At 63.0% G+C, this 26,026-nt stretch overlaps 4 protein-coding genes across 9 annotated transcripts; 2 read left to right on the top strand and 2 right to left on the bottom strand.

Moving 5' to 3' along the window:
* Positions 1 to 1,357: 1,357 nt before the first annotated feature.
* Positions 1,358 to 8,737, top strand: HMG20B (high mobility group 20B). Of its 3 annotated transcripts, none has more exons than XM_018921780.2 (10): positions 1,358 to 1,499; positions 2,327 to 2,381; positions 4,606 to 4,705; positions 4,957 to 5,160; positions 5,346 to 5,466; positions 5,568 to 5,620; positions 5,894 to 5,969; positions 6,151 to 6,366; positions 6,777 to 6,909; positions 7,587 to 8,737. In XM_018921780.2, exons 2-10 carry the CDS (start codon positions 2,350 to 2,352, stop codon positions 7,597 to 7,599), a joined length of 948 nt encoding a protein of 315 aa, XP_018777325.1. In that variant the 5' UTR covers positions 1,358 to 1,499; positions 2,327 to 2,349; the 3' UTR covers positions 7,600 to 8,737. The 3 variants fall into 3 exon arrangements, with proteins under 3 accessions (XP_018777325.1, XP_018777324.1, XP_050842035.1); XM_018921779.2 differs by having other exon boundaries at positions 1,396 to 1,535; XM_050986078.1 differs by having other exon boundaries at positions 1,497 to 1,519.
* Positions 8,738 to 8,869: 132 nt separating this feature from the next.
* GIPC3 (GIPC PDZ domain containing family member 3) lies at positions 8,870 to 11,691 on the top strand. The gene is made up of 6 exons (XM_050986079.1): positions 8,870 to 9,274; positions 9,712 to 9,897; positions 10,191 to 10,371; positions 10,796 to 10,908; positions 11,009 to 11,090; positions 11,342 to 11,691. The coding sequence occupies exons 1-6, from the start codon at positions 9,026 to 9,028 to the stop codon at positions 11,491 to 11,493; spliced, it is 963 nt and encodes a 320-aa protein (XP_050842036.1). The 5' UTR covers positions 8,870 to 9,025; the 3' UTR covers positions 11,494 to 11,691.
* A 144-nt stretch (positions 11,692 to 11,835) lies between these two features.
* On the bottom strand, positions 11,836 to 17,798 carry TBXA2R (thromboxane A2 receptor). Of its 3 annotated transcripts, none has more exons than XM_050986173.1 (4): positions 17,696 to 17,798; positions 12,626 to 13,534; positions 12,404 to 12,433; positions 11,836 to 12,253 (listed from the first exon to the last, which is right to left on the bottom strand). In XM_050986173.1, the coding sequence occupies exons 2-4, from the start codon at positions 13,430 to 13,432 to the stop codon at positions 12,002 to 12,004; spliced, it is 1,089 nt and encodes a 362-aa protein (XP_050842130.1). In that variant the 5' UTR covers positions 13,433 to 13,534; positions 17,696 to 17,798; the 3' UTR covers positions 11,836 to 12,001. The 3 variants fall into 3 exon arrangements, with proteins under 3 accessions (XP_050842130.1, XP_009095183.1, XP_050842131.1); XM_050986174.1 differs by having other exon boundaries at positions 12,124 to 12,253; positions 12,404 to 12,513; XM_009096935.3 differs by lacking the exon at positions 12,404 to 12,433.
* Positions 17,799 to 20,452: 2,654 nt separating this feature from the next.
* Positions 20,453 to 25,847, bottom strand: CACTIN (cactin, spliceosome C complex subunit). 2 transcript variants are annotated; one of them, XM_050986177.1, is made up of 10 exons: positions 25,650 to 25,847; positions 24,771 to 25,260; positions 23,849 to 23,944; positions 23,246 to 23,391; positions 23,000 to 23,162; positions 22,789 to 22,906; positions 22,395 to 22,587; positions 21,979 to 22,101; positions 21,576 to 21,844; positions 20,453 to 21,130 (listed from the first exon to the last, which is right to left on the bottom strand). In XM_050986177.1, exons 1-10 carry the CDS (start codon positions 25,829 to 25,831, stop codon positions 20,640 to 20,642), a joined length of 2,271 nt encoding a protein of 756 aa, XP_050842134.1. In that variant the 5' UTR covers positions 25,832 to 25,847; the 3' UTR covers positions 20,453 to 20,639. The 2 variants fall into 2 exon arrangements, with proteins under 2 accessions (XP_050842134.1, XP_050842133.1); XM_050986176.1 differs by having other exon boundaries at positions 21,576 to 21,868.
* Positions 25,848 to 26,026: the final 179 nt, after the last annotated feature.

Below are 26,026 nucleotides of genomic sequence, written 5' to 3' on the forward strand. Positions count from 1 at the left end.
GACTCCTCTGTCATCCTCACACTGCTCCCAGACACGTCACAGCTGCCCCCACACCGTTCCCAGTCACACCAGTAGTGGCTCTGTACTGCTCTCAGTCACACCAGTTCCATGGCACTGCTCCCAGTCACACCAGTGCTGCCCCCATACTGCTCCCAGTCACACCAGTGCTGCCTGTAACAGTCCCATCCATTACAAGAGAATGTCCCAGTCACTCCAGTACCTCCACACTGCTCCCAGTGACCTCAGTACCCACCTGAGCAGTCCTCATGCTGCCAGTAGGCACCCCAGAATTCCAGTGACACCGGTACACCCTCACTACTCCCAGCATCCTGGTATTCAAGTGAGGGGTCCCATGATGCCCGCAGCTGCCCGAGTTCCAGTGATCCCAGTACACCATCACACTGCTCCCAGTCACCCCAAAATCCCAGTATGCACCAAGTGGGGAGTGTCAGACTACAGGAGTGAAGGGATACAGGGGTTGTGGGTACTGGAACCAGTCAGCTGGGAGTCACTGGGATGCTGGGATGACTGCAGATGTCATGGGGACCCCCTGCTTGGATGGGCACTGGGGTTAGTAGGAGTTGTGTGAGGGTACTGGGGTGACTGGGGACAGTGTGGGGGAGAGGACTGGGGTCACCGGGACTCTGGGGTGACTACTGGAGTCGTGGGACACGCCCTCTTGGGTGAATACTGGTTTCACTGGAGATAGGGTGGGCTTACGTGGGCAACCGGGAGCTCCTGTTGAGTAGGTACTGTTGTGACTGGGAGCAGTATGACCGGTAATGGGGGCACTGAGACCCTCTAGAGAGGAGTATTAAGGTCTCTGGGATCTGTGGTGACTACAGGCATCATGGAGATTCCCAGCTGTGTGAATACTGGAGACACTGGGAGCAGACTGGAGGTCGTGGGGAACCTCCCCTTGTGTCTTTAATGGAGTCAATGGGACCAGTATGGGCTGTACGGGGGTGACAGGAAGCAGTGTTGGAGTGATGGGGTCACGGGGACTCTAGGATAAGTACTGGTGTCATGGGTATCCCCTGCTGGGTGGGTACTGGGGCTGCTGGGAGCAGTGGAGTAGGGTAGCTGAATCAGTGGGTCAGCCCTGAGGTGGGCACTGAGGTTACTGGGAACGATGGGAACACACTGGGCTCACTGGGATAGGGCGGCGGCGGAGGGACGCCGCCATGACGTTGCCCTTTTTAGGTGCTGCCCACATCGGGCCACTGGAGATGCGCCCCACCTCTTTGTCGTTGCCCCTTTAAGACGCTGCCCTCTCCACAACACTTCCTCGTCCCGACGCTGGCTTCTGATTGGTAGAGCCGCCAGCAGCGCGCGCGCGCCGCGCCGGCCAGCCCCGATCCCCCTTCCGCCGCTTCCCTCGACGTCATCACATCCAGCCAACACGCGTCTGGGTCCGCTCAGCGAGTCGGCGCCGAGCGGCCAATCGGGGGCGGTGCGGCGGGAGCCTCGTTTGCATAATAATAGAGGGGCGTGGTCAGGTGAGCGGCGGCGGCGGCGGGTCCGGACGGGATCCTGTGAGGGGGGCTCCTGTGGGGGATCCCCTCGGAGGGGCATTCCTGGGGGGATCCTGTGGGATGGGAGCATGCGAGGGGATCCTGGGGTGGGGGATTCCTGTGAGGGATCCTGTGGGAGGGGCGCTCCTGCAGGGGGATCCTGTGGGGGATGCTTTGGGAAGGGCGTTCCTGGGGGTGATCCTGTGGAGGGGCGCTCCTGCGGGGGGATGCTTTGGGAGGGGAGTTCCTGGGGGGGATCTGTGAGGGGATCCTCTGGGGGGGATCCTTTGGGAGGGGCGCTCCTGGGGGGGCTCGGGGAGGCGCGGGTAGAGGGCAGGTTTTGAGGGCGAGCCCACTGGGGCGCTGCGATGGGACCCCAAGAGGGAGGGCGGGACGGAGAGGGCCGGTGAGGGGTGCCAGGGGGCACTGGGGGTGCGAGGGGTGCGGAGTGTAACCGGGATGAAGCTATTGGAGCTGCGATGGGACTCGGGAAGGGGGGTTTTCTGCGAGGGAGGACTCAGGGGGCGCTGGGGATCGCTGTGGGAGGGGGGAAAGGGGGATGAGCCCGTAGGAGCTGCGATGGCACCCCCAGGGAAAGGTGGGTCAGTGGGAGTGGGCTGGAGCTTGTGCCGGGATCCTGGGGGCTGGGGCAGGTGGAGAGGCCGGTAAGGGGCTGGTTGGGGAGGAGATGCCATTTGGGGAGAGGTCCTGTGATTTCTCCACGAGGGAGACACCTCCGAGGGGGGTTTCAGCAGGGGCACCCTGGTGGGCACCACCGGCCAATGACAGTGCCAACTGTGCTCTGCCCACAGGGTGCTGACCGAGACCCCTGCCCATGGCCCACAGCACCAAGCCTGCTGCCCTGCTGTAAGTACCACCACCTGCCAGAACCTCCTCTGGCCACCCTGTTGTGTGTCAGTGCCCCTGGGGAAAGAGCGGCAGAAACTCATCCCCTTCCAAGCCTTGGAGGTGGTGTGTGTATGCAGGGGGGGATTGTCCCACTCTGCTCTGCCCTGGGGCAGCCTCACCTCCAGTGCTGGGGGCACTTTGGGCACCACAAGATCAGAAGGATCCAAAGCTGGTGGAGAGTACCCAAAGGAGGGACACAGAGCTGGGGAAGGGGCTGAGGAGCAGCTGAGGGCACTTGGCTCCTTCAGCTGGAGCACAGGAGACTGAGGGGAGGCTCCTGGGGGGCTGCAGCTCCTCCCCAGGGGAGATACAGGGGCAGGGGCTGAGATCTGCTCTGGGCCAGGGACAGGAGGCCAGGAAGGGCTGGAGCTGGGCCAGGGCTTGGCATGGAGCTCAGGGCAAGGTTCTTCCCCCCGAGGGTGCTGGGCACTGCCCAGGCTCCCCAGGGAATGGTCCCAGAGCTCCAGGAGCGTTTGGACAGTGCTCAGGGTGAGGGTGTTGGGGTGGCTGTGCAGGGACAGGGGCTGGGATCAAGGATCCCTGTGGGTCCCTTCCAGCTCAGGATATTCCAGGATTCTGTGGTTCTAAGCATACTGGGAGATCAGAACCAGTAAGGGCTGAATTCCTCTGAGATTTGTCCTGTCCTGAGTTGTCCTTGGCCCTCCTGACACGGGAGCTGGCGGATGGGGAAGTGCCTCAGAGGTGGAGGGAGGTGAATGCCAGAGCAAACTGGCTGAGGAGGAATCTTGCCTGAGATAACTTTACTTTTTAAAACATCCTTAGGCATTCAAGGAATCTGGATCAAGGGGGGAGGGTGATCTGTCTGGCACTGGTGGGTGTCAGTGTGTTCCTGGCAAACATGATGATGCTGTGGACATCACTGGGAACATTGCTCTTACAGCTGATAAAACCAAAGGCTGGCCATGACCCTGCACAGCCTTGGAGGGTTCTTTTTCCCTAGGAAGAAGAAGAAGTGGTCTCACATCTTCCTGTAGGGTTTTTTTGTGATTGTGGGGGTGTAGGGCACTGGTTGCCTCTGATCCTGGTGGAAGGACTTGTCCCACTTTTTCTACAAGGGCCACTGTAGGCTCTGTGCTGGGGGCTCACGGAAGGAGCCGCTTAAATTAACTGCAAGGATGGCTTGTCTGGGTGATAAATGGATACCAGTAGCTTGGAGTCTCTGCAGGGTTTGGGCTTTCCTCCAGGTACATGATGTGGCACACATAAAGGAAATTCCAAGGTGCATCCTGAGCAGGTTGGGATTGCTGTGGCTTTTCACACATGTCTGTGCCAGGGCTTGTGTTTGGCCCTGGGCTGGTTCTCAGGTCTGAGGACCTGGTTGGAACCCAAGCGAGCATCACTAGGTGATACTCAGGAGCCCTTTGTGGCTCCCCTGATGTAGTGAGGACATTTCCAGCAGAGCAGGAGCTGCCTTGAGGACCCTGGGGTGGGAATGGGACAGGGCTGGGGGATGGAGCCAGTTGGAGGAGTTGCCAGGGGGCTTGGGGAGCCCCAGGGTGATGCTGTGGTGGGACATGGAGGCTCTACCCACCCAGGGTGCTCGGTGGGGCAGGGAGGCTGAAGCAGCTGCTGATCTATGAAGCCGTGGCAGTGACCTGGAGACAGGGGCTGGGCCCCACAGTACAGCCACACGAAGTGTCAGGAAGGTGTCACAGGCAGCACAAACCTGCTGGAGTGGTTGTGGCTGGAGCAGCTCAAGCCAATGCCCTGCCCTCACCCTCTGCCTCCAGGGGCTCCTGGGGTGTGGGTGATGCTTCCAGGTGGTGCCCCTGGCACCAGGATCCAAACCCTTGCGGCTCCTGCTCCTTTGCAGAGTCCTTTGGGACTCCCCACCAAGGTGTGTCCCAAGCCCAGGTGACAGGCAGGGATGTGACTGTCAATGTTACCTGACCCCAAGAGCCAACCCCCATCCAAATGTCCCTGAGGAGTCCCAGGGCTGCCACCAGACCTCAGGGCAGCTTTAGTGTGCCGGGCTGCCCTGCTCATGGTGCCGGGCTCTGCTTCAGTGCCATTGCTCTGCTGTAGCCTCCCCTCAAGGGAACAAGGGCTCTATGGCCAGTGCTGGGTTTGGGGCTGTTTGAGTCAGGGGGTTTGGGTAATCTGGTGAGTTGTTGGTCCCCATGGTGTCCCAGCCCTCTCTGACAGTGCTCTCTGGCTGCAGGCATGCCCCAGGCAAGGCTCATCATGGGAACTTCGTGGTGGCCATCAAACAGGAGAAGGGAGAGTCAGCGCGGGTGGGCAGCGAGAAGCCGGAGGAGGAGGTGAGTCCTAGAGCCCGTGTTCCTTCTCATACCATCTCTGGGAGTGGGGCCCAAGGTGCCCAGCCTGAGGATGTCCCTACCCCTCCTCTTGCCCTGCACCAGCCCACATGAGTCTGTGGCCATGGGCCAAGGAAGGGCTCAGACTTTGCCTGGAGGGCTACATGGCCCAGGTGGGCCTGGGGGCTGCTCCTGTGTCCCCCAATGCAATGGCTCTGATTCCTCATGGGCTGTCCCTTCTCCATGGCTGCCAGCCGGTGAAGAAGAGGGGCTGGCCCAAGGGCAAGAAGAGGAAGAAGATCCTTCCCAACGGCCCCAAAGCCCCCGTGACGGGCTACGTGCGCTTCCTGAATGAGCGGCGCGAGCAGATCCGCACGCAGCACCCTGACTTGCCCTTCCCAGAGATCACAAAGATGCTGGGAGCAGAGTGGAGCAAACTGCAGCTCTCAGAGAAGCAGGTACTGGCCCCCAAAAGAGACCCCCCAGGGCTGGGCAGCTCCAGAGCTTGCTCCCCAGACTCCTGAGCTTGCTCCAAGAAAGGTTCTGGGCCCAGTGCTGGGGCGTGGGAGCTGGGCAGGGAGGGGTCAGCAGCTCCTGGGAGGCTGTGTTGGGTCAGCTGAGGCCCCTCTGTGACCCACCACAGCGGTACCTGGATGAGGCAGAGCGGGAGAAGCAGCAGTACATGAAAGAGCTGCGGGAGTACCAGCAGTCAGAGGCCTACAAAATGTGTACGGAGAAGATCCAGGAGAAAAAGATCAAAAAAGGTGGGCTGTGGGAGCAATGGCTGCAGGATCCAGCCAGGTGCTGCCAGAGCCTTTTGGGGACATGAGGCTGGGCCCTGGGTGACCTCCTTCTTCCCCTGCAGAGGACGTGGGCGCGGTGGGTGTGAACACCCTACTCAATGGGCACCCGCAGAAGGTAAGGCTCTGTCAGGTCTGCCTGAGTGTGGGGAAACTGAGGCACATTGCACTGTTGGGCTGGCTGCAGGTGTGGGTGGGCAGAGGGAGAGCCTGGCTGTGAGTCCCAGGTTCCTGGAGGGGTGAGAGGCAGAGCATAGCTGTCTTTCTTCCCCACTTGCTAGACAGGACTAGCCCTCACCCTGTCCCAGTGCCCTCATCAGCCCAGCCCCAAGGTGTTGGGGTCCCCTCTGGTGGGCTCAGCTATGCCCAACCCCTCCCTCTTGTCCCTCAGGCTGGTGAGTGCAGCGACACCTTCTCCACCTTTGATGTGCCCATCTTCACTGAGGAGTTCCTGGACCAAAACAAGGGTAGGGGCTGGTGGAGGGTCCTTGGGAAGTCCATGTGGAAGGAGCAGGTCCTGGCTGGAGCCTGGGCGTTGGTGACACAGAGCTGCTGGGAAGAGCCGTGTGGGGGCCGGGGTTTGGGTTTGGGTTTGGGACGAGGGGGTTGTGCAGGGTGTGTCCCCACAGACACGGTGCTGTCCCACAGCCCGGGAGGCCGAGCTGCGGCGTCTGCGCAAGATGAACACGGAGTTCGAGGAGCAGAATGCCATCCTGCAGAAGCACACGGAGAGCATGAACTGTGCCAAGGAGAAGCTGGAGCAGGAGCTGGTGCAGGAGGAGCGGCAGACCCTGGCCCTGCAGCAGCAGCTCCAGTCTGTGCGGCAGGCCCTCACTGCCAGCTTCGCCTCCCTCCCCATTCCCGGTGAGTTGGGGGCAGCTGTGGGACTCCCCGACTGCTGGGACCCCTGCCTGGGCAGAGGGGCACTGGGGGGTCCAGCCATCCCATACAGGGGAGCACTGTGGGGGGGTGGGGTGGTGGTTAATGCCCATCTGCTGCTGGGATGGCATCCTGCAGCACATGAAGAGATGTCCAGAAAGCCCAGGGATGTGACAGCCAGCTGGCTTCTCTGTCCTGGCACAGGGCAGGCTGGGATTCCTCCTTCTCTGGAGTCACACAGCTGCACCCCACATTGGCCAAAATCCTTGCGCTCCTGGGCTTATGCCACTGCAGGAGATAGCATCTGGTGCTGGGATCCCTCCTGTAGTCCCCAGCATATGAGCATGGTGGGGTGGGGACCTGCTGGTCCTGCTCACTGGGCTGTCACCTCACAGGCACTGGGGAGACCCCCACACTGAGCACCCTGGACTTCTACATGGCCAAACTGCACAGTGCCATTGAGAGCAACCCCCTGCAGCACGAGCCACTGGTGCTGCGTGTCAAGGAGATCCTGTCCCGGATTGCCAGGTGGGTGCAGGGCTGGGAGCGTGGCACAGGTGTCCCCATGGCACTGCAGGGTTGAGCTCCAGCTAGTGGTGATGGGAGCTGAGCAGGAAAGGTGTGGGCAGAGATGGTGCAGCTGCTGCAGGGAGCTGTGGGAGAGGGAAGCCCAGTCCCTGAATTCAGGAGGTGTCCCCATGTCCAAAGATGCTGATCTGTTGGAGCAAGTCCACGGAAGCCCACAGAGATGTTTTGAGGGCTGGAGCCCCTCTGTTCTGGGGCCAAGCTGGGAAAGCTGGGAGTGGTCACCTGGACAGGAGAAGGCACCAGGGAGAGCTCAGAACCTCTTGCAGGGCCTAAAGGGGCTCCAGGAGAGCTGGAGAGAGACTGGGGAAAAGGCACAGAGGGACAGGACCCAGGGAATGGCTTCCACTGCCAGAGGGCAGGGCTGGATGGGATCTTGGGCAGGAATTATTCCCTGGGAGGGTGGGCAGGCCCTGGCAGAGGGTGCCTAGAGCAGCTGTGGCTGCCTCTGGATCCCTGGCAGTGCCCAAGGTCAGGCTGGACAGGGCTGGGAGCAGCCTGGGACAGTGGAAGGTGTCCCTGCCCGTGGGAGAGGGAGGATCTGGATGAACTTTAGGACCCCTGCTAATCCAAACCATTGTGGGATTCTGTGACTCAGCTGTGCTTTTCTCCCTCCTCAGTGAACACTTATGAGATGACCAGTCCTTCCAGACCCTGGACATGGCTGGACCCTGGGCCTGTCCCTTGGAGCTCACTCAAGGGACAGTCTGTGCAGGGGCTCTGGCTGTTCCCCCTGCCCCTTGCACCTTCCTGCAGATGGGACCCCCAGCCCAGACCGCCAGACCCATGGCTGCGCTACCTCCAGGGATCTTGAGCTTTGGGGGACAAGCGGTGACAGGGCTGAGAGCCCAGCTAGGGCAGTGCTGGGAGAGGGTCAGCATTGGTGTGAGCACCCCTGGCTCTCCCCTAGGCCCCCCGCCCTGCCTTGTCAACCAGGAGCTCCCTGAAGCCTGACTGGGGCAGGGGAGGTGCTGGTGGGTTTGGGCCTGGCGTGAACACACCCCTTTACGGTGAACTGGGGCTGTGGGGTTTGGGGGCAGTGAGGGGTAACTGGGACCCCCTTGGTCCTGGTGCTGCCTCTTGTCCCCTGACCAGCTTGGGAACCTCTTGGTCCCATCCCTGCAAGGGCATGAGGGCAGCTCCTTCCCACCACCTGCCTCAGCTTTTTTTTGATGTGTGCCTTCAGCCTTTGCCCCATCACTCTTGCTTGGCTCCCCTCCTTCCCCTCTGTATCTTGGGACCAGGCAGCGAGCTCCTGAAAGCAATAAACCTCTTTAGGCCAGAGAGAAGCTGGAACTGTGACCCCCTCCTGGGGCAGGGAGCAGAGGAGAGCTGGGACTGCCCCCCCTCCCATGATGGGGGACCCCTGGAAGAGGGGAGCTGGGACCCACCTTGTCTTAGGGTGGGGACCTCTGTAGCAGGGGAGCTGTGACTGACCCCTTCCTGCTTGCAGGGGCCCCGGGTGTGCTGCATTGGCTTTTGCCTCCTGCCCCTTTTGCCTGAGCCCCCCTGCTCTTGTGGGACCACTGTGCTGGCAACTGGGATCAGGCTTGGTGTCCCTGGGCCTGCCTGTCATTAATCTCAGACTGTGTAATTAGAGAGTGTCTTATTTTCTTAGCACTACATGGGCCTGGCCCTGGGTCTGCTGGGGACCGGGGTGTTCCCACCCCTCTCTCATTTGCCCGGCCTGTGCTCTGCATCTGCCATTTGCCATCTCCTGCTGACTGTGGGCTGGGGATGGAGATGGGAGCAAATAAATGTGGGACAAAACCGCTCTGGTCCCTGTGTGTTTGTGCTCAGCAGGAGCTCTGCAGCTCATCCCGGGCTTGGTTGTTGGGGTGGATCCATGGGTGACAGTCCTGAGCCCATCAGTGCAGCCCCCAGCCCCGGCTGGGGGGGATGTGAATCAGCTGGCTCGGTGCCGGGGCTCTTCCTACGTGGCAGAGCTCACCCGATCCCCGCGGGTGACCTGCGCCACCGGCTCAAGTTCCCGGGTGCGGGGATCACCTTACGGCCGGCGGGGAGCCAGCCCCATCCATAATTCAGCAGCACCGCAGGGATGCAGCGGGCGGGCAGGCACGGGCGGCAGCCCCCCGAGGGCGGCCCCATGGAGAACGGCGTGGGGCAGGAGCCGGGGACCCCCGAGCCACCCGGCCCCGCAGCCCCCCGGGCTCCCCGCGCCCGGCCCAGGCTGGTGTTCCACACGCAGCTGGCCCACGGCAGCCCCACGGGGCGCATCGAGGGCTTCACCAACGTCAAGGAGCTCTACGCCAAAATCGCCGAGGTCTTCGACATCTCGCCCACCGAGGTGAGGGGCTGCAGCCTGGGGCGGGGTCTTCGTGCCCCAGGCAGGCACACCCACCCTGAGGCACTGTCTGTGGCCTGTGCTCCCCCCAAGTCCCTAGATGCTTGCAAATGTGGTCCCCAAAATTTTCTGCAATGGCCTCAGGGTTGCATTGGCTCCTCTGGGTAGGGCCTGGGGTCTCTGTGCTTCAGTTTACCCTCTGTATGTGGGCAGGGAGCCGTGGCTGCCAGTTCCTGGCTGGTTCCAGCTGCCTGGAGCTGGGGGAAGGTGCGCAGGGATGCGGCAGTGCAGGGTCCCAGGCAGGCTGGGAGTCCCTGGGCCCCTCTGTTCTAGCAGTGCCTAGATCTGACTGAATCCCCCTGCACTGGCCGAGGCTCCCCTGTCACCTCTTGCCCTACTGGGGCATCCCCAGTCCCTGCTGACCGGGTTCCCCGGGGCAGATCCTCTTCTGCACGCTCAACACGCACAAAGTGGACATGCAGAAGCTGCTGGGGGGACAGATTGGCCTGGAGGATTTCATCTTCGCCCACGTCCGGGGGGAGACCAAGGAGGTGGAGGTGACCAAGACAGAGGACGCGCTCGGCCTCACCATCACAGACAACGGGGCTGGCTATGCCTTCATCAAGGTGAACCCCCAGGGAGCAACCTGGGGCTGGGGCAGCCCTGGGGACTGTGGCCCTGCAAGGTGACATCCCCTCCCTGGGACCATGCTCCTCCCTTACACCCCACAGCAGTCCTTCCCTGGGTCTGCCCTGACCCTGGGGATCTCCCCTGCCATGGGGATGTTTGGGAGGGCTTCCCTGCCTGACTTGGCTACCAAAGAGCGTGGGACCCCATAGGTGGTTGTGTGTGGTCGGGATGGGGGCTGTGTCTGACTGTCCCATTGTGCTGTGTGTCCCTGTCCCACTGTGGTCCCCAGAGGATCAAGGAGGGGAGCATCATCAACCGGCTGCAGACCGTGTGTGTGGGGGACAGCATTGAGGCCATCAACGACCACACCATCGTGGGCTGCCGGCACTACGAGGTGGCCCGGATGCTGCGGGAGCTGCCGCGGGCTCAGCCCTTCACCCTCCGCCTGGTCCAGCCGAAAAAGGCCTTTGGTGAGTTGGGAAGGTCCCCCTGCTCTTGCCCTGGGGACCTGGGATCATCCTCAGCCCCCTGTGGCCCTGCAGTCCCTCCCCAGTGACCGAGTGCCTCCCAGGGTTCACTGCCCCCTGTGTGTACCCGTCTGCACCCCCACTATGTGTGTGTACCCCGCAGCCCTGGGGCACTCACATGGGGGTCCCCACACCTGCTCGTGCCCACCCCCCTGCTCTGTGAGCGTTGTCCCGAGCATCCGTGAGCACCCCAAAACCACAAGCATCCCCCCCAGCACCCCTGGATGTCCCTGACACACCCCCCCCGTCCCACACACGGCTCACCCTGAAGTGCCCCTGGGGGGCTGGGGATGGCCGGGCAGTGAGCAGCGAGGGGCTGGGGATGCCCGTCCTGCCTGTGCCCTCAACCCCCGCCCCCGGGGCACAGACATGATCGGGCAGCGGACACGGACAGGCAAATCCCCCGGCGAAGGCAGAATGGCCAGCGGGAAGGAAACGCTGCGGCTGCGGACAAAGGGTCCGGCCGTGCTGGAGGAGGGGGTAAGGCTCACCCCCCCACCCCGAGCTGCTCACCCTGTGCCAGGATGGGGATCAGCATCCCCTGTGCTGCCCGCACTCACCCCGGGCGCCTCGCCCCCAGCCCAGCCCCTCCGAGGAAGAAGCCGCCCGGCGGGTGGATGACCTGCTGGAGAGTTACATGGGCATCCGCGACAGCGAGCTGGGTGAGGAGGGGGCCTGGACCCCCACCCGGAGCTGACCCTGCCCCTACCCTTACCACTGACCTGTCCTGACCCTCACTCCCACCCCAACCCTGCCCTAGCCCCTGCCCCTTCCTCAGCCCCTGCAGTGACTCAGCTCCTCCTCCTGCCCCAGCTCCTGCCTCTTCCCCTGCTCCAGCTCCAGATCCTGACTCAGCCCCTGCTCCTGTCCCAGCCTCTCACACTGGCCCTGACCTCCCTCTTCTCCCCAACAGCCTCGACGATGGTGGAGGCAGCCAAGGGCAGCCCCAGCGTGGCCCTGCTTGCCCAGGGGCTGGACTCGGTGGTGGGCGAGTTTGCCTTCCCCCAGGAGTTTGTGGCTGAGGTGTGGGCAGCTGTCTGCCACCCCAAGGGGGATAAGGAGTAGCTGGGGGGCAGGTGTTGCCCTTCACTTTTGTCCCCTCCCCAAGCCCCCACCTCATCCCCACCCCATCTGAGGTGCTGATTGGGGTCCCCATCCTGTCCCCCACACCCTCCTGAGCAGCACCTAGATCTGCCCTTTGGCTTGGGGGACAGAAGGCACCCAACCCACCCACCTTCCTGAGGATCCCCCTTGCACAATCTCAAATGTGGTGGGCAGCAGCTGTGGCTCATTAAAGGAGAGACAGGAGGAGAAGGGCTGTTGCTCTGATTGTCAGCAGCGTGGGTTCCCCCCAGGTACCCTCCCTGGGTCCCCCTCAGGTGGTCATCCCCAGTGGGCACCAAGAGCTGCACCAGCTGTGCTTTATTGAGGACGGGGAGGGGGAAGCAGCCCCCTGACAGCCCCCTGGCTATTGGGCTTGTGGGGGGAAGGCCCTGGATGCAGGTGATGAGGATCCACCATGGGTGAGGGGCGGATGGCCATGTCCCCCTGCCCAGTGCCCGTCCCCAGGGTGCTACTGCAGCACGGATCCAGTGGTGAGCTTGCGGGGCAGGGAGGGGCTGAGGGAGGCGATGGAGGGCCGGGGGGGCAGCCGGGGGTACACGCGCTGCAGCACGGCCCGGCGGAACAGGATGTACACCCAGGGGTCCAGGATCTGGTTCCAGGTGACCATGCGGATGTAGATCAGCAGCATTTCCTGCGTGTCTGTGGGCAGCACTTGGGCCTGGCCAGGCAGGTGCTGCAGGACCATCTGGACAATGAAGATCTGGGGAGAGAAGGGGACAAAAGTGTCAGTAGAGGCACTGAGCCCCTGGGAGGCGTCCTGGCCCAGTTTGGGGCACTGCTCTGCCAGTCACCAGGGGCCAGCTCGGGGTGTAGAGAGGTGGCAGGGGGACAGTGGCTGGGGAAGTCTTACCAAGGGGACACCTGCAGACCTGGGACCTTCCTACAGGGACATGGAGGGGACACAATGAAAGCTGGGACCTCACTATGAAGGGTGGGGGACACCAAGCCCCAGGAGGGACACTGAGGGGAGCACACCAAGACTGAGACCCCACAAGAAGGAACAGGGGGAACATGAAGAGCCAGGAGGGACATGGAGGGGTGGAGATGGGGCACACCAGGACAGAGGCCTCACCAGGAGGGGCATCCAGCAGATGGTGGCGATGATCATGATGCCCACGAGCTGCACCATCATCTCCACCTCGCTGTCACGACGCCGCTGCACCGACTCGCGGTCGTGGTAGACGCGGCAGAGCGTAACCACGCTGACGGTGTTGAGGACAAAAGAGAGCAGCACGGAGAGGATGCCCAGCAGTGCAAAGAGCAGGCAGAAGACGATGTCACCAGTGTCGGGCAGGAGGGTGAGGAAGCACCAGGAGCCGGGGAACTGCAGTGTGTAGCGCCCCAGCCCGAACAGCGGCAGCAGTCCCAGCAAGCAGGAGAAGCCCCACACCAGCCCCACGATGGCCCAGGCGCGGCGCTTGGAGAGGCTGGTGGAGCGGGAGAAGGGGCGGTTGATGCCCAAGAAGCGCTCCCCAGCCATGGTGGCCCCTAGCAGCAGCGGGCACTGCCCGAAGAAGACCATGGAGAAGCCGAGGAAGTTGCAGAGGTGGCAGCCAGGGTCGACCTCGGCCCAGGAGAACTTGGTGAAGTGGTAGGGGATGATGACCGAGGCTGTCACCAGCAGCCCCATGAAGTCTGTGACCACCAGACCACAGAGGAAGATGAGGAAGGAGGAGCGGGCCTGGCTGGAGAGCTTGCGGGAGGAGCTGACCAGGACGCAGAGGGCAAAGAGGTTGGAGCAGAGGCCGATGAGGCCAAAGGCTGTGGAGAACCAGGGAGAGGCGATGCTGTTCTGTGCACTGGCACGGCCATCGCTGGCATTGAACACCCCGAAGCACGAGTTCGCCTGCCCGGCTGTGCTGCTGTTGGGGGGCTCCATGTCCTGCACCCCCTCCTGCTCCTTCCAGCAGCCTCAGGCCCCCGCCTGGCTCTGCTCCATGGCCGGAGCCCCCCGCCGCTGCCAGACCAATCCCGCCTTGCCCTGCAGGGGGAACAGAGGGAATTTAGGGCTGCTCCCTATGGCCAGGCCCACCCATCATCCATCCTCAGCCTGCAGATATGGGGTCCTCCAGGGGCTGTGAAGAGGGACACCAGGGTGGGACCCCAGCCCACGGAGGGGGACACCAGGGTGGGATCCGGCTTGTGCCACCCCCAGGCGCAGCCGCAGAGGGTGCCAAGGGCTGCAGCCCTACAGCGGCCGGGATTAACTGTCCCGGGCCAGGAGCCACGTGGGGCTGCAGCCACGAGTCTGAATCCCGGCACAGAGGGTGCTGGGGGAAACTCAGCATTGACAGCCTGGCTCCCTCCTGCCCCGGGGGGACACAGCCAGAGATCCCTGGGCCGTCACCCTCCATCACAGTGGGGGACACACTCTGAAGGATGCAGGCACAGAGTGGCTGCACTAGGGCATGATCCTGACACAGCCTGTCCCTGAGTGTAAACTCCTGTCTCATTGTGAAGATGCCCCATTCCTCCAGTGTGCTCGGGAAACCTGAGGTACAGGTTTGAGGCTGTGCTGCAACCCTGGCACCGTGTCCAAACCACAGCCAGTGTGAGTGACAGACTGGTTCTGCCTTCCTGGCATCCCTCACAGTAGGAGCTGTGGGTTTGTCACCAGGACAGGGTGTGACAGGGATGGCTGTGGTGGTGGACAGCCTGGTCAGTGCTACTCTGCCTCTCTTGGGCCAGGGAGCATCTGGAAATCATAGAATCATGGGATATCCTGAGTTGGAAAGCACCCACAAAGTTCATCAAGTCCAACTCCTGGTGCTACATGGCCCTCCAGGCTGCAAATGGGATGATGTGGGACAGGACAGAGACATGGCAATAGTGGGGACTGGACAATCTGGGGCACAGACCCCCACAGGGATCACACCCCTCCTCTCCTCCTGGGACCCATTTCTCCAGGCTGTGGAGGATCTTGCCACCCCACTTGTCCCAGCCCACCCTCCTGGCTGACCTGGTCCTCAGCCCAGTGGCCCCAGTAGAATGCCCAGTGGGATACTCAGCCCTAACCCAACACGCCACCCCTGCAAAGCACCCACTGCAGTGCTCCTCCCTTGTGCACGGTGGCACTGCCACCTGTCTTCTGTCCCTCACAGAAGTTAAACCTCACACCAACTCTGATCATTGCCAGCCCTGACTGCTGGTCCATTGCTGGCCTGGCTCTGGGTCCCCATGCCTTGTCCCTCACCCAGAACCCCTCAATGCCAACGCCTCTCCGGCCCCTGGTGTGAGGGTGGCCACAGGGCCGGGAGCCCCTGCACACACCCGAGGCAGGCGCTGATCCCACAGCCCGGCTGGGCTGGGATGGTGCCAGGCATTGCAACATCCTCTGGGGCCTCACCCCAGTGACACACGGGGATAAGGACACACAGGGTGACAGCACCCTGCCCGTGCCCCAGCACCCTTCCCCGGCACTGGCCGTGCCCTGGGACCTGCAGCCCTGGGAGCAGGAAAAGGGCCAGGGATGGTGGTGGTGGCTCAGCCCCATCCCCCTCCTGCCCTGTGTGGGGGGCTGGGAGAGCACGCTGGTGAATCACTGTGAGGGTGGGCCCGGCTTTTTCCATGAGCCAAGAGTGAAAACTCTCTGCTGTTTGTTCTCACTGGTCCCCAAGGAACCGCCTCAGCTCGAGAGGCGTAGGCCCTGCAGACACGTGCTGAGGCCTCAGCATGACATTCTGAGACCCTGAGGAGCCACCAGCCTCTCCCACGTCCTCTGAGAGGTGACAAAGTCACCCCTGCCCCACAGTGGTGCCACGCGAGTGCCTGGTGTGCCAGTCCCACTCCAGCTGTCCCTTGCCACGTACCTGCCCACACTGCTCAGAGGGCTGTCCCCAAACATGTTCCACTTGTCCCAGGCTGCTCCCTCTGCTCACTGGTGTCCAAGAACCCTCCTGCTGTCCCTGTTACCTGGATACTTACAGCCACAGGGTGCTCCTGGCTGCCTGCTGGCTCACTGTGGCCAGGTATGACCCCTCCCTATAGTGTCCAGTGACACGGGGGGGTCTCCCAGGCAAGGAGGCAGCAGCTCAAAAAGCTCCAAATCCCACCATTACCTACATCACCTCCTTGTCATCCCTTCACCTCCTGCCCCGACAAAAGCACAGCCTGGACCCCACTGCCCACTGCAGCCTGGACAGGGACCCCAGGGCTCGGAGGACTCTGAGCTGGACTCGGGCTGAGCAGCTGGGACCCCCCCCTGTGCAGAGCTGCCTCAGCTGGGCACAACACTTAGAGGGAGCCAAATATTTACAAGGGGCCACTCAGCAGCTGCAGGGCTGGGAGCGAGGGAACCCCTTCTGTGCCAGAACATACCAGTGCTGCCTCTGGGAAGGGGCTCCTGTGGGGGTGGGGGTGATCCCCACTTGCCATTTCCCCCCATCACAGACAGCCGCTTCAGGAGGATGCAGGTGGGGACAGCAGGTCCTGCAGACGAGAAATCCTGAGCCCAGGGACTGCCCCCACTGACCCCCTAGGTTTGGCGTTCTGGACCTAGAAAAATGGGCATGCCATGGAAACAAGGGTTTGGAAAGGGGTGCTGGGGTAAAATCCCAGGGGAGAGGAGCTAGCTCTAAAATGTCCTGCTGGAGGCTGTGAGGCACTGGCAGTGGGGTATGGGGGGGTCCTGGCAGTACCATAGGTTTGGGTCCTGCTGCAGATGCACCAAGGCTGCCCTGCCTCTGCTGGGCATTGCTTCCTGCCCTGGCCACATCCGAGGGGGGTGAGGGAAATGCAGATGGGGAGTGCGGGAGGCTGCTCCTTATCAGCATCTGTCCCAGCCCGTTGCTTCCCCAGGCTCCTCCAAGCAGGACTGGGCATGGGGCCTGGACAGGGCTTGCAATATCAGGCCAGGGTGGGGGCTGGGAGAGGCACCACACACCCACAAAGGGACCCCCAAACCAGACAGCAGTGACTACCCCCACACTCCATGGTACCCTCGACCTGGGGTCTGCCCCTGGATGTGGTGCTTAGCCACAGGGCAGCCGTGCAGAGGATGCTGCAGGGTGTTTGCATTTATCCCTTGTGTTCGTACTTATCCCACTCTCTGCTCGCTGGAGCTCTCCAGGACAATGACCTTCCTGCATGATCCCTTCTGTCTCCTACCCCTGGTGCAGGTGGTCCCAGGGGACACTATGTCACCTCTCAGGGATGGGTGTGGTCCCACTGCCTCCTCCCTCCAGCCTGGGGCTCTGGGGCTTCAAATTAGGTCGAGGTCATCAGCCAGGACAGGAAAGGCCTTGGGGTGAGGACTTGGCAGAGCATCAGTGTTCCTCTCTGGACCCACAAGGACCTGCTCCTGAAGAAGTTGGCCTGGCCTAGAGCAGAGACATCCCAAGGACTCCCAGACAGAGGACATTTCTGGGAAGCAGTGACACACAGGATGGTTCCTGCCAGGCATGGTAACTGTCCTTGCCAGGATTTTCTCTGTCCCTGCTCTGGCCCAGGGCAGAGGTCCCTAGCCTCTCGTCTGACTGGGAAACAGATGGCACCATCCCCGTTCTCCAGGGCCCCGGGGCCGGGCAGGCGGTGGCTGGAGGATCAGCCCGGGTGTCCTGGGGTGCAGAAGCTGGGGCTCGGCAGCCCTGGGGCACCAGGACCCCCCGTCCCGCGGCTGCCTCCGCCCGCATGGTCGCGGCATCTAGAGGGCTTTAAGGCTGCTGGGCCGCCCACTCCGACAGCCCGAAATACAACAACCCTTCCTTTCCCGGCCCTTTCCTGAGCCTTTCCTCGTCCTTCTCCAGCTCTTCCCAGAGGAGCCAGCGGCACACGGGGCGGGCGGGGGGGGGGACCCGTCCCGCGGGGGAGCCTCGAAAACAAATCTTGGTTCCGACGGGACGCCGAAGATGCTGCGCACCCTCGGTCCCGGGGACGGACAGACAGTGCGGGGAGAGGGGTGTCCGTCCCCCACAGTGGGGTCCTCGGGGCTGTGTGCGAAGCCGAGCGCCCCGAGAGCCTTGGGAGCTGCTGGAGACCCGACCGTCTTACACAGTCCCAGGAGCCCCGCACAGCCAACTCGGCCGTCTGTCCGCCCATCCCCGTCTCTGTCCGTCCATCCCAGCCTTCCGGACTCTTTGTCCCTTGGCCCCGTATCTCTCGCCCCCCTCCATCGCCTCCCTCCCCGCGCAGACCCGAGCCCTACCTCGCTGCCGGCGGGACCCACCCGGCTGGGCTCGACTCAGCCCGGCTCGGTTCAGCCCGGCTCAGCTCCGCCGCGGGGCGGGGGAAGGGCCGGGCTCGCCGCGCCCCCCGGAACCGGCTCCGTCCCTCTCCGCTCCCTCCCTGCTCGGGACGGGCCTTCAGGCAGAGGTGGCCCCCGGCCCCATCGCCCCCGGTCCGGGCAGCGCCCCAGGAACCCGGCAGTGCCCCTCCGGTGCGGCTGCGCCGGTGCCGGCGCCCGAAGAGCCCCTGGCGGAGGCACCCGCGGCTGGGTCCGGTCGAGGCTGCGCTCCCTCCCCGTTACTCACTCCTTTACTCGAGCGAGTCCATGCCCGGGCGGGCTGGAGGCGAGGGCGCTGGGGTGGCCGATGGCTGGGGTCCCTGGGTGCTCCCGCAGCCCCGGCCATCCCTGCCCTAGGGGATTCGCCTCCCGGGGCTTTTCCCAGCCCGGCAGCTCCGAGCTCGGGATGTCGCTGCGCTGTCCAAACCCGAGACCAGCAGCGGAGCGGTGGCACGTCCCCAGGCAGTGTTCCCTCCCTCCCATGGTCCTAGGAGCGATAGCCTCCGTCTCAGCTGCCCGTACTCCGCCGAGGAGGGCACAGCTCGGCCCTGGCCTCGGAGCTGGGAGCGCCTGAGTCCGCGGGGCCCGCGGGGACATCCCGCCAAGGTGAGCGAGGGGCACCGCGGCTCGGCGCTCAGCTGGATGCCCAGGCGGCTTTTCCTGGCACCGGCTCGGCAGTGAGGGGCTGCAGAGCCCATCGTCCCGCCATCCTTTGGGTTGGAGCAAAGATTGTTCAGCGAAAGCCCCGGCGGAAGGCAGGGCCAGCCCGCGGAGCTGGCCCCGAGCGCCGGGAGCAGGAGTGGCCCCACCGGCAGCGGAATGCGCGGGGCTCGGCAGCCGCTGCCATCTCAGGTGGGGCCGGGGTGTGCCCGGGAGAGCTGAGCCCATCACGGATGATGGGACACGGGGCAGCTCCACCGACTGCCCCGCCCGGGCATGACCCGGCCCAGCCGCTGCGTGCCCTGCACAGCTCAGGGCTGAGCCGTGGCAGCTTGTCCCGAAACGCAGAGGAGATGTGGACTAGGAGGAGCACTGAGAGCAGCCAGGTCAAGGAAAAGCCGTCAGGGGCTTCAGCCGAATCCAGACCCCGATCTGGCCCCGGCACATGCCTGGAGGCTGCAGCAGCTCTCGGGGCTCAGGCTCCTGTGCCTGCTCAGTGACCCCAACCAGGGCCTGCAGTCAGACTTGCAGGGAAACGCAGTGCCTGGACATGGACCCTGCTCCGGCTGGAGATACAGTGGGACAGTTTTGGGGGAGTGCCCCCACCTCTGCGTGTGCCCAGGAGGGAAAGGGATGGGCTATGGAGAGGGAGGCTCTGCGGGGCAGCTGAGCAGGGAGGGCACAAAGCACCACTTTTGGGGTTTGGGTTTTTTCCCCGTTTCCTCCTCCCTGGCCAGGCCTATGCTCACTTCCTGCGCCAAGCCCCAAACCCCCCTGCACAGGGAGCAGCAGGAAATAGCTGCCAGGAAGGAGAGGCCAGGGAACATGTCCGGTGCAGCTGCTGGCCCTGGGGATGTCCGGCAGACTGGGGAGGGAGTACCCACGTGCAGGACCATGGCAGTTGGGGTCCCCCACCCCCATCTGCAGGCAGGGCAAGTCCCACAAGTGTGGGTGACCAGGGCAGGAAAGGGAGCCTCCTGAGCACCAGCTCCCATGGCAGCTTTGCAGCTGGATCCCGCTGGCAGAGCCAGGAGCTGGACAAGGCAACTTCCCTGAGCCATGGGGCAGCCACCAAGGGCTTGGAGGCCCCTGCACAGCAGGCTTGCCTCTGTCCTATTGCTGGGGGGTCCTGGGCAGACCCTTAAGTCCCTGCACCATGGGCCTGTACTGGGAAGAGTGGATGCAGGTAGGAAATGGTCTCTTGATGAAGCCAGGGCAGAGGCTTCCTGCATCCCTGGGCACTACTCACTAGCACCTCATCCTGCCTGCCTGAATGGGCATACCCTGGGGTTTAAGGGCTTGTGGGGATGGAGCCATGTGGGGTGATAGCAGAGGAGTGTGGCTGTGCCCTTGGTCATAATCTAGGGGGACCAACACCAGCCAGTCCCAGGCTCAACCCTGAAGTGCCCCTAAGGTGCCCAAAACCCATCTGAACATCACTAGAGGCCCTCAGGAACTCCCTCATCATCAACAGGATACTGGGGAGTGCAACTGTTTCTTGCCCAGGGCAGGGAGAGACTCAGAAGCATGATGTGGGAGGGACTGCAGGCTCTGGAATCCAGATTTTCCCCTGTAAGGAAATATCTCAACCAGCATCCCTCTCCTCTCCTCCACCAGAGCAGGCGGCATGCAGCACTAAAGCCTCCCATGCCCCAGCCAAGACTGAGGGATGTGGCAGCGCTCCCAGGCTAGGGAAGCCAGATCCCATGGGAGGACGTGCCAGGAATGGGGCCTGGGGGAGGGTGAGGAGCCCCTCTATGAAGCAGAACTCAGGGCAATGCTGAGGTGGTGCAGTCAAGGGCCTGTGACTCCAGCTGGGGAGCAGCAGCTGGACTGGTCTGGCACTGGAAAGGGGAGATAGAGGAGGCTGGAGTGGGACAAGGAGCACATAGGGCTGACTCTCTGGGGATGCGGTAAGGACACCCAGACCAAGCATTATGCAGTCCCCAGGGGAGTTCCCAGCGTGGTAGTGGCTGGTGATGTCACGCAGGAGCAGTGGGGGTGCCTATGCCCAGAATCTCATGGCTAAAACAACCCTTATTTTATTTATACCAAAGTCTCAGCATTCTTCATGATAAATGCAAGGACAGAGAAAAGCCTCAGGAAAATGCCCAGCTAGGCCTTGGGGCCATGCACAGAACAGTGTCTGTGCCGTGGGATGAGAGCCCCTGCCCACCCCTGACAGGTGTCCGAGGGCGCTGAGCCCTCACCGGCGGTACCGGTAACGCTTGAAGTGGAACCAGAGCTGGAAGATGCCATTGGCAAACTGGCAGCGGAAGCCGTGGCGGTGGGAATACTCCCACTCCCTGTTGACGATCTTGAAGGCGATGTCCTCATAGGGTGGCCCGGCATGGAAGCGCAGGATGGCAAAGTCCTTGTTGTCCTGACAGGCCTCCAGGAAGTACTCGGGCGTCGAGCGCTTGTCAATGAGGTCGGGGTAGAAGATGTTGAACTTATAGCCCTGCACGATCTTGGGGGGGGGGTTGTCGAAGTCGTAGTGGGTCTGGTTGTACTTGTTCCACTCGAAGCCTGTGTGCACACGGTTGAAGAAGCGGGGCTTGCGGGGCCGGTACTTGTCAGCCCACAGATAGGCCTTGCCTGTGAGCGGCATCTCCACGCTGAACTGTGCCTCGTCCGCGCCCATGCCCTCCTTGGCCTTACGGAAGAAGATGTCATCGGTGCTCTCGGAAGCATCACCTATAGGGGAGGAGAGGGGACATCGGGTTCTGCAGTACCAGCCAGGCCTGGGCCATGCAACACTGCTCCAAGGCATGCAGAGAGGAGGAGCTGCTCTGCAGAGGATGCAGAACTGGATATGGGAATACACAGTCTGCCCTGTGGGCTCTGAGTGGGCACTGGGCTGACCGGTGCTGGAAAACTCATCCAAAACACCCCTTCTGCCTGTCTACACCCAAACACCTTGGTGGTACTGAGGGAGGTCTCCCAGGCAGCACCAGCAGCCTGAGCACCATTTCCCTGCTCCTGTACAGGCCACAGTGCCCTTTGCTCCAGGGGCACTCCTCTGCTTCGGCTGCCTGACCAATATCCAGCTCTTGCCCTTCCTGAGGGCAGTGTCCCCTCCAGTCCTGCACCCTGAATCACTGCACATCCCCTGTGCTGGGCAGGCTGCCCTGGGGCTCACCTGTCACCTGGAGCTGCTGGCGCAGGAGCAGCAGCCGGTGCGTGTCCTCCTCAGCCTCCAGCACGTGGGCGTCGAAGGGCAGCTCGTTGGGGCCCAGCAGCCGGGGGCTGTACTTGCCCGCATCATAGTCATCCAGGCTCTGCTGGATCAGATCCTCTTCCATCAGCACAGCCTCCCCCTCCGCCTCTCCCTTGGCCTCTGTGTCCTGCTCTGCCTCTGGCTCTGAGGATGGCCCTGGCTGTGCCTCAAGGCTCTCCTCGGGATCCAGCCTGCACGGAAGGGAGAAGAGAGGACTGGGACGGGGATGGTACCCTTGCTGGCTGCTCACCTGAGCTCTGCCTTGGGAAGGGTGAGGGCACAAGACTGCCTTTGTGCCTGGGGACAGGCCCAGGTGTTTGCTCACCTGTCACTGGGGGAAGCTGGCTCCCGCTTGATGATGGGGAAGAGCGGTTCGCTCTCCACACCCTGCTCCTGCTTCAGCTTGTACAGTTTCTGACGCAGCACGTCCTGGTGCCGCTCCCGCAATCTGAGAGAGGAGAGGAGCTGGGCTCACTACCAGCCCTGCGTGAGACAGGGGACACAGGCACCCAGCAGAACCACCTCACTCCCACTGCCCAAAGCTTTGACACCCACCTCCATGGGCAGAAACCTGCCGGGCTTCTGCAGAAGGGCCTGTGTGTCCCACCCTGCTCCCCTCTTGGAAATCAGCCATCTCAGAAAAGGCAGAACACCCTCCCCCATTCCCTCCTCCAATTGGGTTTAGGCTTCCCCAGTTCTGCCCATGGCAGGGTCTGCACTGCTGCCACTCTCTGCTCTCACCTGGCCCGAGCCATGTAAGCCTTCAGCTGCTGCAGGAGGCTCTCCCAGTACCCGATGTCCAGGTTGGGCCCTCCTGCCCGGATCTTGCTCTCAATGCCCTGGTACAGAGCTTGCAGCTGGTTGTACGTCTTCCCCTTGAACACGGACTGCACATCTGAGCTGACTGAGGCGTTGACACCATCCCGACGCTCCCCTGGACAGGCGAGGCCAGCCGGTCAGTCTCCAGGCACCCAGCTGCACCCATCCCGGTTCTGCTGACAGCAGGAGGCTGGGCCCCAGCCAGGGACAGCTGCCAGACCCACAGCCTGCATCCAGCAGATCCGAGAGAGCCCCTCTGAGCCTGAGTACACATGGCGACCCCAACACCAACACCAGGCTCTGCTCTCCTGCTCACCTGGTCCTCCTTTCCCAGAGGCCTCCAGCTTGCGGAGCTTGGCTATCTCATCCTCCGTGATAATGGTCATGTCTCTCCAGAAGTCCACGTTCTTTCCTTGCTCCAGCTCCATGTACACCTGCATGCAGAAGACATGTCAGGCACTTGCTCCACACCAGGGACAAAGGAGCAGAGCTGGTAGAGAAGCCCTGAGCCCAGGCAGAGAAGGCACCTGGATGTCCTCCACCAGGTCCTCCATGTCGGAGACGGTCAAGCCATTGAGGAAGGTGTAGGGCTCATGCATCTCCACAGCCAGATCATCGTCCTCTGCGCTGATGTACTTGGCCAGAAGATCGATGGGCTTTGCCCTCCCATCCCGAATCCGGATCTTAGACCTGGCGAAGGGACAGTGGGCGACACTGAGCGGTGCCATCCTCTGCTCCCAGCCAGGCCTGGCTCTGAGCAGGGGCACACCTACCGCAGCTTGGCCTGCTGCAAATGAAAGTTGTCTTCCTGCTCTTCCCAGGTTTTGAAGTGCTCTGCCTCCTTCTCCCGCTGCAGCATCTCCAGCTCCTGCTCCCGCATGGCTTTTTCCCGCTCCCGCTCCAGACGCAGCTGCTTCACCTGCTCATGGTGACAGAGCTGTGAGGCCACTGTGGATGGGCCCCTCCCCTGTACAGACACCACAGACCCTTGCTCGAGGACACAGCCATGACATAACCTGTCCCTGAGTTGCCTTGGCTCCTGCCACAGGCCCAAGCTTCTGGAGAGTGGGGAGCCAGCGGGGCCAGGTTGCCTGGGCTCACTGCCAGCCCTGAGGGAGACAGGGGGCACAGGCACAACTGAGTGCCCCAGTGTCATGACCTGGCATTGTCCTCCTCAGCACCTCCTGAGCTCCTGGGCTCAAACCTAAGAGAAGAGATTTCTCATCCTGGAATAGCAGAAGGCAAGGTTCTATGGCCCCCACAATCCTACAGACTGGACACATCCAGGAGAAAAAAATGGGGCCTTCCCAGTGAGAACCAGGCTGTAAACAGGGCTCTCTCTCAGACAGTGACATGGAAAGGACATCTTATCTCACCTTCTGCAGCTCCAGGCGATTGTCCTCCTGGATTCGCTTATTCCTCTCCTTCAGGTCCTTCTCGTCCAGATGGCTGATCCCTTTCTTTTCCAGTGCCTTAAACAGAATGGCTAAGGGAAGCTGTGGAACCCAAGGACCTCCACAGCCCCTCACTGGACAGCAAATGCTACTCCCTTCACCTGTTTCTGCTGCTCCAGTGAGGTCTGATCCTGTTGAAAGTCCCTAAATCACTCAAACACTGCTCCTGAGTCCCTCAGCAAACCCAGGCTCAGCCCACATAGCCCGCCCTGTCTAGTGAGGTGAGTGCCAAGACAACAGTATCATGGAATCATGAGAGAAGGGACCTTAAAGATCATCTACTTCAACCCCTGTCATGGCAGGGTCACCTTCCACTGTCCCAGGCTGCTCCAAGCCCTGCCCAGCCTGGCCTTGGACACTTCCAGGGATCCGGGGACAGCCACAGCTGCTCTGGGCACCCTGTGCCAGGGCCTGCCCACCCTGCCCGGGAACAATTCCTGCCCAAGATCCCATCCAGCCCTGCCCTCCGGCAGTGGGAAGCTGTTCCCCTTGTCCTGTCCCTCCAGGTCCTCGTCAAGTTCTGCTCTGTAGCCATTGGAAGGAGCTCTAAGGTCTCCCCAGAGCCTCCCCTTCTCCAGAGAGCCTTCTCTTCTCCCTAACCCTGAACACCCCCAGCTCTCTGTCATTCCTATAGCAGAAGTGCAGCATTCCTGTTACCATCTCCACATCCCTGACTCAGTAAATGGTGCCCAGCACTCAGCCTGCAGCTCCCAGCAGCTCCAGGACCCTCTCCTGACCTCGACCCATCTTATCTCCGTCCCCTGGATACAGACCCCACCTTAGTCAGGTCCCCCTGACTGCCCCTGCCTGTTCCATTTAGCTGCAGGGCCAGGGCAGAGCTCACCTTGCTCCAGATGAACGTGCCCAGCAGGTTGTTGTCCCCAAAGGGATTGTCGGTGTTGGTGTAGCCCATGTACTCCTCACCCCAGCCCATTTTCTCCCGCTTCTTTCTCTCCTTGGCCTCCTTCTTGGCCAACCTCCGTGCCCGCTTCTCCTCGGGCGTCTCCAGGGCCTTCATCAGAGCCGCCTGTTTCTTCTTCTCCTCCCTCAGCCTCAGCCGCTCCTGCAGGCTCAGCTGCTGCCCCGGCTCCTCCCGGCCGCGGGGCGGCGGCGGGGAGGGGGAGCTGACGGAGGACACGGAGGACTTGGACCCATCTCTCCTGCGGCGCAGCTCCCGGCTCCGCGCTGCCCTGTCCCGCCCGCGCTCCGGGCTGGAGCTGGAGGAGAGGCCCCGGGACCGTGAGCGCCGTTTCCTCCGGTCCTTACGGTGCCGCTCCCGGCTGCGGCTTCTTTTCTTCTTTTTCCATTTCTGTCTCTCATCGCCGGAGTCCGAGCTGGGGGGAGGTACAGTCGGGCTTCAGCGGGAGGAGGGCACGGCCGGGCCGGACACGGGGCGTCTCCCCGCCGCAGATGAGGCCGGCCCAGCATCGGCGCCACCGGCAGCACCGAGACAACGAGGGGTACCTGCACTTCCCACCCCTGACCGCCCCCGGTACCTGCACCCCCTCCCCGACCGCCCCAGGCCGGTGTCACGAGCAGCGCTCGGGACCGCCCGCCCGCCCCCAGTCCCCGAGACGAGCGGGGCCCAGCTCCCTCTCCCGTCCCCAGTCGGCCCCGGCGGTGCGGATAGCGGCCGTTCGGGCCTCGGTACGCCAGCCCCGCTGTCCCGGACCCGCTTCCGCACAGCCACGGCGCGGCTGCTCCGGGCCAGGCGCGCACTCACCCCGAGCTCGGCTCCCGGCGTCGGCCCCGACTCCGGCTCCGGCTCTTGGTCCGGCTGCGGTGTCGCCGCCCGTGGCTCCCGGACCGCGAGCGCCCCTCCCTGTCCCTTTCCCGGTCCCTTTCCCGGTCCCGTTCCCGCTCCGAGCGGCCGCCCCGGGCCGGGCTGCGCGACCTGGAGCCCATCGGCAGCGGCAGCTCCGCCCCGGGGCCTCGTGGGGCCTCAGCTCATCGGACTGCCCCGCCGTCCGCCTGCGCCCGCCCCGCCCCAGGAGGGGCCCCAGCACCGGCCCCGTCGCAGACAGGCGGGCGGCGGGCAGCCCCGCGGCGGGGGCGGAGCCTGGCCGATCCCCGCGGCGCACAGAGAGGCGGAGGGCGCGG

This window comes from Serinus canaria, chromosome 28, assembly GCF_022539315.1.
Source record: "Serinus canaria isolate serCan28SL12 chromosome 28, serCan2020, whole genome shotgun sequence".
NCBI lineage: Eukaryota > Metazoa > Chordata > Aves > Passeriformes > Fringillidae > Serinus > Serinus canaria.